The sequence below is a fragment of the Pteropus alecto genome, unplaced genomic scaffold (assembly GCF_000325575.1).
Source record: "Pteropus alecto unplaced genomic scaffold, ASM32557v1 scaffold72, whole genome shotgun sequence".
NCBI classification, from domain to species: domain Eukaryota; kingdom Metazoa; phylum Chordata; class Mammalia; order Chiroptera; family Pteropodidae; genus Pteropus; species Pteropus alecto.
The window spans coordinates 24,100,046-24,115,585 of NW_006436811.1; the positions used below are offsets into that span (position 1 = coordinate 24,100,046).

A 15,540-nucleotide genomic window follows, 5' to 3' on the forward strand; every position below is an offset into this window, starting at 1 on the left:
TAGCCACATGTGGCTAGTGGCTTCTGTCTTGGAGAGTGAAGTCCTAACATATAACTCTTCCTCTGAGGAATTTGCAGTCATGAAGATCCGATAAGTAATTTAGTCAATGTGTTAGCATAATTTAGTCTTGTCCCTTCATAACCATGTTAAAAGTTGGCCTTCTCTATCCTTACCCATCATTGCCCATCTCCTTGGGCGGCCTCCCCTAACTTAATCAGATCTGCTCTATTTCTCGTTCCCACAGCTGCCTGTCTGTACCCACTGCAGAAGATGGAGGCTATGATGGCCCAAGGGAAGCAGTGACTTTGATAACAGTAACCCTACAACTTTTAGTATAGAAACAGCGAACAATCTGGGAGAAAGAGTGGATTTGTGGGGGGTTAGGATAGCAATATATTTAGATGCACCTCCCTTTCGTTCTGGAACACTGTTGACATACACAGAACCCTGGCTATCAGCAAGCTTGGCTCCTCTGCTTTTAAAAGCAAGTTCACCTTGATAGATTCTGACCACCTAAACTTTGGTTGGATTTTCATAGTAACTAAAAATGGCAATCTGTTTCTACCAGAAAAAAAAATGTCTTTTTTATTTAAAAGTATGAGCAAAAGCATACCCCATTCATTGGACTGGGTTGAGGGCATTGTTTCTTTTTTAGAATACTTGAGTAATTATCCATTTGCCAAATATGCACAAATACATGTTTGCCTGTTTCTTTAACTACGTGTGAAGCTTGGCAAAAAGACTGTGCTGCTGCCTTTGAGGATGTCTCCTGCATCTTTATTTTCCCATAACCTCATCTTACCTTGGTCCATAGGGTTCAGGGACTCTATAAATATCTTGCTAATATAAATTAGACGTGTCCAAGCCATCATTTTAAATCTCCTTATTATTAGTGTCTCACTCCACTGCATACACAGGCAGAAATGTTTCCTTGTTCCTTGCTTCCTTCATCCTTTGTTCACCACGGGGGTTAGAGGTGGGGGTTGAGGTAATGAAGGTACAGGTCCAGGCTGGTCTGTGAAACCTTACCCAGAGTAAATTTGGTTATTAAACTTGTCTTCTTAAAGGCCCTAAGTTAAGCTAGTTGATGTTAGCTTCTGGGAACACAATGCTGCCAAACAGACAAGCAGGAGCCTGCCTATTCCCTCAGATGTTTTACAGTTGACATTAGGTATGTGTCATAGCTTTCAAGGTTGCCGATTTCCTTAAATGCACATACTATTAAAACTCATTCAAACACTTCTACTAATAAGTATTAGGATGAAGTAGCATTTCCCACTACTCATGAGAGATGTGCTGCTAAATAAATGCCCCATGATCAGATAAGCTTGAGAGATGTCATTACTTCACTTCCCTTATTAGAGTCAAAGGCCAAAAAAAGCCCTACTGCCAGGAAGCCAGCTTAGCTTGGTTTACCTGGAGTTAACTGAACTTAATTGATTGTGGGACCTACTTTTTCAGGGAGCACTTGCGAACCACTGAAGAATTATTGTTCTCTGAACTTATTTGGAACATACCGATTTTAAATAGTCTACTTCCAGTCTCTATTAAGTTCTTAGTCATACACTTTTTAGGATATCAAGGCTAAGCAAGTATCTCAGGTAAACTTGTGGCATGTATAATTTATGAAAATGATCAAATTCTGATATTTAGTTCTTTATTCATGCTTGCCCAATAATGTTAAATTTTAATGTTTTAATAATTTAACAATTTTTGAAAATATTATAAGAAATAAAATATGCTTTTAAAAATCAGAATTTACTAATTTTATTTTTGTTGTAGATATTTAACTCCAGCATTCCACAGAACAGAGAATTTTTAGATTGTGACTACATTAAAAACTAAACTGAACTAACCTAAAACTAACTTAAATTCATTCAGTCATTGAGTCAATCATCAGTTAAATCAGTCAATAAACATTTTTTGCAAACCTAAGACCCATGAACTGAGGCATTAGAGATACTTACCTTCCTAGTGCTTACAGGACAGAGGGAAATACCAACATTAAGCAAGTAATAAGAGTAGAGAGAAAGTATAAGAGATCTGAGAATGAAATCAAGAGGCTTCTACCTATCCATCTCTAAATTCAAATCTCTATAAACTAAAAAGGATGTAAAGAAGCCCACACTTCAGCCAAAACTTCAATGTCCTTTTACATAGGAAAGACACACCCCAAATAATTGTTTATAGCATTTCCAACAATAAAATCAATCGCCTAAATGTAAAATTAATTGGAAGCCACAGTTCTAATACACTGTTTTGGCTATTAAGCACATTAGATTGAATTGTTTCAGAATGCATAATTATTGTGTATGCCACACTCATCTCTTTGAGTCATTGCTAACTTTTGGACTGCTGCTTAGATCATTTCTCCAATAGGATTGCAGTTGTGTATTTTTCCTCTCTTTCTATAAATGCATAACTTTCCTCACTATACGCAAAGCGCAAAGCTCTACATTGCATCTTTACAAATTCTAGACAAGACCTAAAGTGCTAAAGAGTTTGATTCTATTGAGTTTGGGTGTCATTTGATATTTTATTGGTGTTTTTCAGGTTCATGATTTAAAAGTGCCTGTGTGAAGTCACTTTTGCTGGAAACTGCAGCTCGGGAACTCTTGTTGTGTTCGTCTTGTTTTTCTGTCAAATACACGTTACCCTGACCTTATGACTGGATGAAGATACCTCAATTGTCTGACTTTGCCAATTGCTTGATTTCAGAATTTTAAAAGGTGGAAGGAAAAAGAAATCTGCTAAGATCTGAATGTCTAAGTGGCTTATTTTCTAGCATCGTCAATAGCTGTGAGCTTCAGAACTAAATATTCTCCCAAGGAGTGCCATGATATTGTAGTCACTTTATTAATAACATTTGTGTCTGCAAAACGGTTGAAAGACTTGGACGTTTACAGCCAGAGATGACACTGAGCATGCTTTTATTTCGGCCCACAGTCCTCAAGTGGGGCATATTGATTGATGAGTGACTGCCTGCCAATAATTATCTCCTCACTGCTTCTTGGATTGGACTTCATTAAGCAATTTATCACTTATCTTCAGACTTACATGTGGGATTTTTCACAATAGTTTTGGAATCATTGGAACTTGGATTGATTTCATCATTTAACAGAAACTAACAGAATCTAAATTACTTTATCATCATGGCTTTGAATGTTGCCCCAGTCAGAGATACAAAATGGCTGACATTAGAAGTCTGCAGACAGTTCCAAAGAGGAACATGCTCACGCTCTGATGAGGAATGCAAATTTGCTCACCCCCCCAAAAGTTGCCAGGTTGAAAATGGAAGAGTAATTGCCTGCTTTGATTCCCTGAAGGTAAGATAATGCATTTTATGTGAACATCAATGCCATATTCAAATGCTATGTTCTTCATTGTACTTTTACAGAAGTTTAACAATTGTTTTTAGATTCTGTCTTCTTGTTTGTTGTGACTATTGAGAGATTTTCACTCAGATTTTTTCATATCAGGCATATATAAATTTTTTACAGATCCATGTTTAAATTAAAAATACATGATGGTGTATTTTTGGTCTGGCATGACATTCATGTACCCAAGGGTTTTAAATCAAAATCTGGCTTGTGAAAACTAAAGATAAATATTTTATTAACATTTGATCTTCTGGAGGTTATATAAAGGTGAAAAATTGAATGTGTCACTTTTATGTGCCAGTTACTCTGATTCATCTCTTGAAGAATTTTCTACTCTGCGGATGTCTTTCTTGACCAAGACTTTCTAAAATACTTATTAATATGTTTTTCATTCTCTTTGACAATTTGACATGGCTCAAAAAAATGACTGAGTACACAGCCAATATTCCTTGAGCGCCTACTGTGTGAAAATTAACATAACACATCACTGAAGAAATGAATGTGATTCAGGATGATGTCCTCGATGATCTCACTGGTAGGGAAAATACAGCACATCAGCAAATAACTACAATGCAAAACAGAAAGGGGAACGTGCTTAAAGGGAGGAATAGAGAGAAGACTTTGATGGGGGTGGGTCCACTGGCTTCCAGCTGACAGTTTCAAGACATGTTTTTGGATACTGTGGCACCTGAGTTGTGTGGAGTTTTGACTTGAAACAATGGAGGAATAAGAATGAGAAATCTAATTGAAGGAAATGAGGGTGACTTAGCTCATAATTCTTTGAGGTTTATTTTGCCCTAAAATTATAGATTCTACGAATCCCAGATTATCTAGGACGGTCCTAACATCATCATGACATTGGTTACAGTGGAGATAAGTAAGATGTATCGCTGAAAAAGAGCTTAATGTTTACATCTCTGCAAAATTTCATTTAAATAAGCTTACAAAACATTAAAAAACAAAGTTAATCCATACTCTAGATATATGATTTGGGAAATCACAATGCTACAAGTTTATAAAATAGCCTATTCTTGGGTATTGAAGGGACTGGGTATATTTTGGGGGAGAAATTTCATCTTAAAATAAAAAAAATATGTCTTATAAGTCAAAATTAAAATATAAGACTTCAAATCATATATTTAAGTATACTTTAAAGGAAAAATTTGTCTATACACTAAAAGCAGAAGAATACATTTATAGTTCAACAGAAGTCTTTTAAGGGTTAAAATTTCAAAAGTTAGATATGCTATTTACCTCAATAACTACCAGTATTTTATTCTTTTTTTATCATAAAAAATTAATTAGACTTTAAAATTAAAAGTCATTTTGTCTACACTGAAGTGAATAGATTGATAAATCACAATTCATGTAAACAGTATAAGCACATTTTTATATTACTTTTTATTTTGCTTTTAGTCAAAAAAGTAACCTAAGTATGATTATTACCAATGAAAGCATTCACTATAAAAAGCAGTGTAGATGAAAAACTAGATCATAAGAACTTCAAGATACCAAAATAGGCAGTAATAAGAAATTCATTTTCCAAGTCATCACCAATTCCTTCATTTTATCAACAAAAGCCTTCTCAGGTTTCATATTAACTATTAAATCAAGATTTTAGCAAGTTTCTTAAAATTTTTAATGTTTTAAACTAGTTAGGAAACATGAGGGAAATAACCCCTACCTACTAAGGGTAAGTATTTCTTGAATATCGACAGGATAACAGATCCTTATAATTTATTACCTCATTCTTGATTCACCTGGATCACAGTTGTTCGGGGATTCCAACTCATGGAGAAAGGATCAAGAACAGTTATGTTTAGCTAGCGTAAAAACATGAACTAAGCCGTGAAAATGTTGAGCACTGTTCAAATGAAAAGGAGCTTTAAAATCATTTTCAGAAGTGTCTAGTAGAACCATTTTCAAGTGTTGAAGCATAGTTATATATTGCCTCAAGTCATCAGTTCCCTTTTAGAATTGTAAATGTTCAGATTATTTAATTTGAGTATAATGTTACATATATTTTTAATTGTCAAACTGTAAAAAATGTGAAAAGAGCCCACAGGCACAGGAGTAAGACCTGCTCAACCACTTCCCAGGCTTGGGTGGTTCATTTATCATTTCTTATCTTTGTTGTCTCATCAGTAAAAAGAGAATAATCGCTTGCAAAATTGGCTAAAGTATGCACAGTGTCCAGCATGATGCTGGCATATTCACCTTGCAAAAGCGTTGTAAGGATTATGAGTCCTTACAGCAGGGACTGGCAAATAAAAAAAAAATCCTCAAAAATAGTAGCTAAAAAGAAAGTGATGATGACGATAATATTGAGGCTATTTAATTTTATTTCATTAAATGTGTTTAAAAAGACAGTGTTGCCCGGTGGAGTCAGCCTACAGTAGAGAGAAGGGCAGGGGTTTTGAAGTCAGACAGGCGAGGGCTTGAACAAACCCTGGCTGGAACACAGGCTTGCTATATCATTTGAGACATATCACTTTACCTCCTTGACTTCAGTTTCCTCTTATTTAAAATTGGTATAATAATTCCTACTTCATAAGATTACTTCAAAGACTAACTGGCCTAAGATATGCCAGATGCCCATCACAGGGCCGGACATGGTGGGGACTGGCGATGTTAGCTTCTTTCCCTTCATAATAAAGTATCACAGTAGAGACATTGATTTTGATGACTGGCTTTATAGGCAAGATGTGTCCAACTCTTAAAGCACCCAACTCTTCGTGGGTCCTAGCTCAAGAATCTACCAGATGAGTTATGATACCTCAGTGATACAAATTAGTCATGACATTAAAAGAAATCCAGATTGAGTCAGACATCATTTTTGTTATTTATTACAAGATATTTTTTTTTCGAAAACCCTGTGGGGTATTTTTATTCACAAAAATAGGTACAAGGAATTGGTGTCGGCCTATCCATATAGAGACAAGTCAGCTGTGAGCCTGAGATACTCTTTCTTTTGCTTTTTGTTATGAGTTATTCGTAGACATAAGTAAACTTCCATAAGTACTTACTAAACAAGTGTGTGCACGTTTGGTAACGAGGTTTGTTTCAGCCTTTGGGAGGAGAGTTATACATATATAAATACTTTGATAAAAGATGTTTCAGAAAATGTAGCAGAGTTCTTACAGCAACATTTGTATTTTATTCACAAGTCTCGCTGCATGGCATTTTATATGAAACTGCTAGCATGCAAGATTTTGTGATTTTTTTTTTAAGTTATAGTATTATTATAAACAACGGAATTGCTTAAATCTTTTCTGAAAGGCCAAGACATTCCAGAACACTGTATTCTACAGGTTAGGTTAACTTAACCAAAATGCAAATTGCTTCGTGAGCAACTAATGTCCCCACAGCAGAGAAGCCTTGTGTCGGCAGAACAGTTTCCCTCGCTGTTGAGATGGTTGAGATTTTTTTTCAGGTGCTTCTTGTAACTGATAGTAATTAATCTGGATTGTTTTGTAAATTGAAACATCAGGAAAGATGTAAATGAATTAGCTTTAATGCATATTTACCACTTTCCTCAAATATTTAATATATTTGTTTAAATATTTGAATTTGAATACAGCTTTAAAAAGGAAACAATTTTTAAAAGTAGGTTACTAATTCTTGCAAAACAAAAATAAACCATCCTAGATTATTTGGGAAAATTGTTTAGACCTCACACAACTTTTCACAATAAAAATCAGTTCAAAGACAGTGTGATTCTTTTAATGCCTAAATCAGATAATGTCACTTTTCCATTCAAAGCCTTCCAGTGGTGTCCCTTTATAAGAGTAAAGACCTTATAATCCTCACAAGTGTCTAGTGCCTAAGAGATCTACTTTCCACCCTCAATCACATGACTTCAGTCTTACCTCTGTCCCCTCATCCAGTTCACTCCAGCCGTCATGCCTCTTCGCTGTCCCCTAAATGTGCCTAGCAGGCTTCTACTTTAGGGTGTTTGCACTTGCTCTTTGCTCTGTCTGAAATAGTCTTGCCTCAGTTGTATGAACAGCTTTTTCCCTCATTCCCTTCTGATCAAAAATACCAACAGCAAAGGCTTTCTGCCAATCTTATTTCAAAAAGTAATTGTCCCCTTGCTGAGATCCCATTTCTTCATCACCTTGCTTTACTGTTCTCCCTAGCACTTGTCACTATCTGACAAAGTATATACTTGTTTGATTTTTGTTCATTATCTGTCTCCCTTCTTTACTCTGCCAGAATATAAACTCCATGTAGATGGGGATTGTGTCTTTTTTGATCATTGTCGTATCCCCAGAGTCTAGAATGGTGTCTCATGCATAGTGGATGCTCAATAAGTATTTGTTGAATGGCATAGCATGTTCATCAGGAAAGTATTCAAGCCTCTCAGAGCTGCCACACGTAGTTGTACAGGGACGCACTGCACACTAGGGATGCATTTCTCATCATAGCCTGTGCAATAGGCACCCTCTCCCCCTTGAGTTGTGCAGTGCACAACTTGTGCAGTCATGTGCTATGGCCCGGTTCTTAATATCCCAGTAGATTTAAAAACCAGGGATTGGAAACACAGACATGATTCAGGAAGTATAATGCAACACTGGAAAACTGACCAGGAAATTATTTAATTTTCTCTGAAGCTTCATGTGATGCAGAAACTACTTTTTATTACTTTCCGATTCTTTATAAATTTCAAAAATGTAAACAAAGTAGATACTGCTCATTTACCTTTGGGATGATGACTATAAGTTGGCTGATGGCAAATAAAATTTTAGTCTTCATATTTATGGATGAAAATTTCAAAATTAAAAGTGGTAGGTATGTGACCATTTTGGACAGTTCTTAAGAACATATCAAAAAAGGTATTAGAATATATCCTTGGCCTTGACCTTAATTTCAGGTTCTTGAACTGCCACTAGGCTCTTAAATAGAGGCTAATTCCCTGTAGACATTGTTCGAGTGTTTTCTAAGTGATATGCCTAATTTTGGCCTGATTTGAAAATATAATCTTAGACAGCTATTTTATTATCAACAGAAATCACTATAGTCATATAGAGCCTACTATCTGCCAGGCATTTTTCATGCATTATCTATTTCTCACAAAACTTCTATAAGATAACTGTTATTCATTCAACCATTATAGATATGGGTACAGGTTAAAAAAATGTAAGTAATTCACATATAACTTATAAATAGTGAAGAAGAGACCTCATCCCAAGTAAGTGTGACTCCAAAGCTGGCACCATAATTTCCCTCCTAACTCCTCTTAACGAATAAATCATTGATGTAATTAATTCTAAAACTCCTAATAGCTTAATAATATTCATGTTAATAAGATTACCATATTGAAGCGCGAAAAACTTTCTAAAATAGAAGCCCCCAAGAAAACCTGTTCAGGTGCTACAATATTTAATATTTTAAAAAGAGAGAAACTGTGAAAGAAAGCAAGGCACAGATTGTATTTATTTTTGTTCGTATCTGTATACAAATATTATACCATCACTTACTAGGTCTCAGTAACATAAATGGTTTTGGTCCAACGTGTGTGTGAGTGTGCGTCTGTATATGTGTGTGCGCCCATGTGATTCTGAAATCATGCATAATTTCAGATGTTATAATGTAATAAAATGCAGGACAGGTTTATATTTTAAGGATTCTTGGACCCACCAATTATACTTCTTGCATAGTTCCTATCATCTGACATTTGCCTTCCCAGATAAATCAACCACTTTCCCTCAACACTATTCAGACTTCCATATAACAGTTAACTCCTCTAAGGATGTGACCCAGTACAAGCTTGTAAACTTCCCCAAATTAGGATTGTGTCGTATTCATCTTTGTGCCCAAGCACCCAGTGTGCCATTTGGCACCTAGCAAAAATGCAATAATAACTATCTACAGACTGCACAAGTTAGCAAAGGAATCCCCACAACTTTTCGAAAAGTACTTATTGATGGTAATCAGTTAACTTCAGACCTAAAACTTTTCGGCATGACTGTTCACCATTTTTTAAACATCTCTGTTTTGTTTTGCAAGCCTGGTCACCCTCCTTAGAATTTGCTCCTGCTCTTTTCCCCCATACTATACTCCTAGTTCTTGTGCCACTCTAACCTTCCTTCCTATTTTACCTCTAATGCCACCTCTCCCTCCCCTTGCTCCCTAACGTGGAGTCTCTCCAAAATTCAGTACTGGTTTTTCCTAGGTCAGGTTCAGTGATCAGTTCTGAAAGTGTATCTGCATATTCATGTATTTAATTCCAACCTCTATGATGATCACCCACAGTTCTGGTGTGTGCCCTTTCCTTGATAACTTTGTGGCTCCAGATGCCTACTGAACACCTCATATGAATGGTCCATTGCCATCTGCAGTTCAACATATATCTAAATCCAAACTCTTCATCCTGTCCTTGCCCCAAGCCAACCTCACTTCAACCCTATGCCTTGTTCCCTATGCATAAAACCTTAGTTTGATCCTGACCCCCATGCTAAGGACTCAGTCTTTTTTTTCCCTTCTCATTCTCGTTGTAGGGAAGTATAACATCTTTAACAATTAATCAAAACTATGGGATTTTTACCCAGAAAAGGCCATACTTACAGACTATTGCAAACAATTTCGAGATCTCAAGGGTTTTATGTTGGCCTCTAAAAATTATAAACTGCAACTAAGAAACCCTCATCTACAGAGAAATCTGACATGTTGAAGAGGGCACAGGAAAATCAGGGGGTCATCAAAGATACTTTTTGTTTATTTCTCAAACTTGCCGAGAGCCAAGATTAGCACCAATTTTTTTCTAATCCAGTCACATTCTTAAGAACAGAGAATTAAGACTTCAATATATCTTTGGGTAGGGGGTGTGTGTGCATATTTCAACTTATAACAATAATATCTAAATCTAGAAAACATTAGAAATCAAACACTAATTGAATGAGCCCAAATTGGGTTTCAAAATCCATTTCTACCCACTGCCCCAAATAGCTACTAACCATCATGTGAGCTGGCAAAAGAAGAGGGTTAAAAAATTCCAGTCTTTGGAACTGAGTAGAGAAGGAATGATGATAAACTGACATTCTAGGAGTACAAAATTCTGTGGTTAAAACACATAGGAATAGATAAAAATAATTCACAGAAAAAAATGGCAAATCTTATAATCTCCCCAAAAACTATGGAGTAAAATATCAATTTTAACCTTAATAATTACATTTGCTTATTATTCACTTTGCCTTTGGCAATGATGCTAACTTTTGTTAGTCTGTGTAATAGTCCTTAGGAAGCTATTTTTCACCAAAATTTAGGGAGAAAAAAACATTTATTATATTACAGAATTTGTTTAACATTTTATTTTTTCTAAAAATAGAAATAGTATTTTGTCAGTATACTTCTTTCAATCAAGTGTGTGTGTGTGTGTGTGTGTGTGTGTGTGTGTGTGTGTGTGTTTAGGATGTTTTTAACACAATGACAACTGGGGAGCAAAAATTTTAAGTAAAATCCCTGGGTGAGACTCTATATGCGATCCCTGGTTTCCCTGCTTGTAATATATAATTTCACCTCTATGGGCTCTGGGTGCCTCATCAACAAATATTCATTCATTCATTCCCTCTTTAACAAATAAGAGGTACAAACTCAAAATCTGCAATAACCAGCAAGTAATATGAATGAGTGACTCAGCACTCACTGTTGGCAAGACACAGGCATCATTGGAGACTGCAGAAAATTAACTGAAGAGCACATAACCCCTCTAAAGAGGGCAGCTGCCAACCAGCCACAAACAGCTATTGCCTGCCTTGTGCGAATCCTGGAGTTTTTTTTAAAAAAAGAACCAGAGATACTAATTTTGATATAAAGTTTCCCTATTTTTATTTATTTTTATTTTTTTATTTTAGAAACTAATTCATTAATTAATTTGCAATAACATTGGTTAATAACCTTATATAAGTGTACATTATAATTCAATATCTATATTCACTGCGGCATGCTCACTTCCAATAGTCTAGTTTCCACCCATCATCATATATTTCACCCCCTTTACCCATTTCATCCTCCCCCACTCCCTTCCCCTCTGGTAACCATCAATTTGTTGTCTGTATCTATGAGTTTGTTTTTGTTTTGTTTGTTTTTTGTTTTTTGTTTTACATTCTTCATGTATGAGATCACATGGTATTCGTCTTTGACTTATTTCATTTAGCATTATACCCTCAAGGTTCACCCATGTTGTTGCAAATGGCAATATTTGATCTTTCGATGGCTGAGTAATATTCTATTGTGTATATAAACCACATCTTCTTTATCTATTTATCCATTAGTGGACACTTAGGTTGTTTCCATGTGTTGGCTATTGTAAATAATGCTGCAACAAAATTGGAGTGCAAATATCTTTTTTAGTTAGTGTTTTCATATTCTTCGGATAAATGCCCAGAAGTAAAATAGCTGGATCATATGGCAATTTTATTCTTAATTTTTGGGGGAAACTCAACACTGTTTTCCCTAATGGCTACACCAATTTACAATCCCATCAACAATGTGTGAGGGTTCCCTTTTCTCTGCATCCTTTCCAACACGTGTTGTCTTTTTGATAACAGCCATTCTAACAGGTATGAGGTGATATCTCATTGTGGTTTTGAAGTTTCCCAATTTCTAAATCTTGGCAACCAATTTATTTTTAAACCCTGAAGTTCAAAACAAAACCTATCTACAAGGTAGATTCAGCATGTAGACTGTCACATTTAACCTCTGAAATAAATATTGATCATGTGACAGGTGCTGCTAAACACTTTTAATAGAACAGCATATACAGCTTCTTCTGTCAGTAGAGATAATTGAGGGCAGAGTGAATTTACAAACTGCTCTTAATCATTCTCGCAAGACTTTATTTACATTGCTTTGGTGATTCACACTCTGGTTTTCTCCTTACTTCACTGGCCGCTCCTTCTCTCCCTTCCTGAGTCTCCCTCCTCCTCTTGACCTCTAAATGCTGGCATCTCTCCAGGCTTGGTCCTTGAACATCTTCTCTGTGTTTCCTCACACCCACAGTAGATGCCTTACTCTTCTTATAACTCATCAAGCATGTGCTTGCCTCAGAGCCTTTGTACTTTCTGGCCCAAACTGGACTCCCTAATTGGATGACCTCGTTCAATCCAATGACCATAAACATTTTCTATATGCTAACTATTTCTTAATTTCTATCTCTAGCTCTGATTTCTCCCCAAACTTTGGACTCATGTATTCAATTGCCTACTTGAAATTTCTACCTGGATATTTAAATGACATCTCAAATTTAATATGTCTGCTAAGAAGTTTTGATGCCCTTCAACCTACTATTCCCATTGTACCTGTCCTCAATAGATGGTACTATTCATTTAGTTGATCAAATAAAACATTTTGAAACCCGGTTTAAATCTTCTTTGTTACCACCATATCTACTCCATCGGCAAGTCCCATTCTCTCTATGTTCAAAGCTATCCTAAATATGAGCACTTTTCAGCACTATTTTCATGACCACCCTGCCCCGAACCATCATCGTGTCTCATATGAGCTATTATAATAGCCTACAGTAGCTCCACTTTTGCCGCTCCCTGCCGCAGCAGACAGAGTGACCCATAAGTCATGTCACTCTCTTACTCGAAACTTTCTAATAGATCTTAATTTCACTTATGAGATCCAAAGTCCTGAAGGCCCCACGTGATCTGGCCCTCTGCTGCATTTCTGCCCCTGTAGATCGACCCTGCTCTCCCTCACGGCCGTCTCCCATCACATTGGCCTCTTGGCTCCTCAGGGACTTTGCAAAGGCTGCCCCTTCCACATGGAATGCTCTTCCCCCAGATAACTGCAACACTCAGTTCTTTACTTTAGTCTGGATTTTGCTTAAATGTCACACAAAATCACCCTCAGAACTTATCCTTAAGGAATGTTCTCTATCTACATATGTCTTCCTTGTCTGTCTCCACTGCTAGAAGATAAAGCTGTAAGGCAGAGGGCTCACTGCTTTATCCCTGTATCTGGCAGCTGCTGGGTGCTCAATTATATTTGTAAATGCATTAATATATCCATAAATCTTATACTTTTAAATATCACTGTTCCAACAAAATTCAAATCACTTTTTTGGTAATCTATTGCTTAAGTTTTTCCATTAATCTATAGGCAGAAAAATCATCAAAGTTAAAGGCTTTGTACAAATAAGTTCTTTGGTTTTCACCCCAAAAGGTGTTTCTGAGTGATTTCATGTTTTTGGCTGCCCTGATAGGCAGGTCACATGGAGACTTGCCAACAAGTGTTAGCTAAGAGCTATTAAAATCTGTGGAATAGCTTGTTGGGCCACGGTCTGAAGCCTAGCCATAGACTGAGGCCGGTGTTGGACAACATTTCATTAATCCGCTTTAAAATAAGGACGCTGAAATACCTTTATTTTTTATTTTGTTTTTATTGTGTAAAAACACTTAACATGAGATCTACCCTCTTAATAAATTTCTAAGTGCACAATGCAATATTATTAACTGCAGGCACTATGTTGTAGAGCAGATCTCTAGAACTTATTCGTCTTATATAACTGGCACTGCATTAATACTTTTTTTCCGTGAAGGTGAATTTTTCAAATTTAAAGATTGCTTTTTCATTCTAAGATTGTTTCCTTCTTATTTTTTCCGATTAGCACAATATTCCTTTCTTTACTAAAATAATTGCTTAATAAATGAGTTTTGGGTTTTCTTGCTTGATTTTCTTAACTCGGCGAAAGGAAAGTGGGCAATTGTCTATCAGTTTCCCATTCTTCTTATGAAATATTACTGCTCCATAAAATTTCAAAGGTAGGGACCTACCTCTCTGTGCTATGTGGCCTGAAACCCCACCATGAGACTCATTCCTGTGAGTCATACACACAGGAAAGGCTTTGTCATTAGAAAGTCACTGCTGCATCCGCATGTTACCTGAGAGGACCCTGGAAGTTCTTCAGACCTTTTCCTTTTAGCAAATGAAGACAGCTCTATCCATCGAATAAACTAATTTTCATTCGTTAGGTAAGGGAGGAAGAGCCTGACCAGAGACTTGGAGATCTAGAACATGTTAGTTCCAGTGTAGAGGAGCAAGTCCCCAAACTACAACAGGGGGTGCACCCCTGGGGCTGGGAAGACCAAGGTAGCTTCACCAATGACAATCTTCAGTGGTTTTATAATTTCCCATGAACTGACCTGCTAATACTAAATAGCATATACTTTCCACTTGGTTTGGTTCGATATCCTCTGGCTCAAAGATTATAGTCTAGTGTATATTACTGTCTCAGTATATTACTGTTGCGGCCAAGAAGACTAAAACTGATAGTCAAAGGACAAATTCTCCCCCTGATCACCCACCTCTGGGATTCAAGGAGTGTGTGGATTTGACATATTTATTTGTGATCAGCCTTACCTCACCATCCTGCCTAACCAGCCAGCATTTTGGGGATATGACTGGTGAGACCATTTCCTATGACTGAGGTTGTATACCCATAATGAATATGTAAGCCCTGTAGAACAGGGGTACCCAACCCCTGGGCCACGGACCAGTACCGGTCCATGGCCTGTTAGGAACCAGGCTGCATAGGAAGTGAGCGGAGGGTGAGTGAGCAAAGCTTCATCTGTATTTGCAGCCGCTCCCCATACGGCATCAGCGCCTCAGCTCTACCTCAGATTATCAGGTATTAGCTTCTCAAAGGAGCACTGGTCCCTGGGGCCAAGAAGGTTAGGGACCACTGCCATAGAAGATGAGATATTGCCAAGAGAAAGAGGAAAGGAAAATGACTCAGATGCTTTAACCTAGTTAAAACCAAACAAAATGTCTAGATTCAACTTCAGGCATGTTTATATTTCATTTATATTTCATCTTACTGAAGCGTTTCATATCCTTAAAAAATTATTACTTGTAATTTTTGACTGAATAAATGATATGGATACCAAGGTACATTAACAATCAATATTAACATAAAAACTTATGTGTTGAAAAGTAGAGTACAGTATATATAAGCTTTTATAAAATGCTCATCTTGCCACATCACAAATCTCTTTCGAAAGAACATTTCAAGTGCTCCCAGCCCTTAGTAAAATCATTAATTACGACACTAAAGATATCATTTCCACACCTGCCATGAAACTAAGTACTGACCCAGATGCTCAGGATCTAAAATTAATTAGCAGAAGCCTCATTTGAGAAATTTAATTCACAT

At 36.6% G+C, this 15,540-nt stretch overlaps 1 protein-coding gene across 4 annotated transcripts in view; it reads left to right on the forward strand.

Moving 5' to 3' along the window:
• Positions 1-15,540, forward strand: part of MBNL2 (muscleblind like splicing regulator 2) — a 150,987-nt gene that overhangs the window by 44,682 nt on the left and 90,765 nt on the right. For all 4 annotated transcript variants that reach the window (XM_015590906.2, XM_015590905.2, XM_006913822.3 and 1 more), the window contains exon 2: positions 2,554-3,326. In XM_015590906.2, coding sequence (XP_015446392.1) covers positions 3,153-3,326 — 174 coding nt within the window. In that variant the 5' untranslated portion in view covers positions 2,554-3,152. The remainder of the gene's footprint in view (positions 1-2,553; positions 3,327-15,540) is intronic.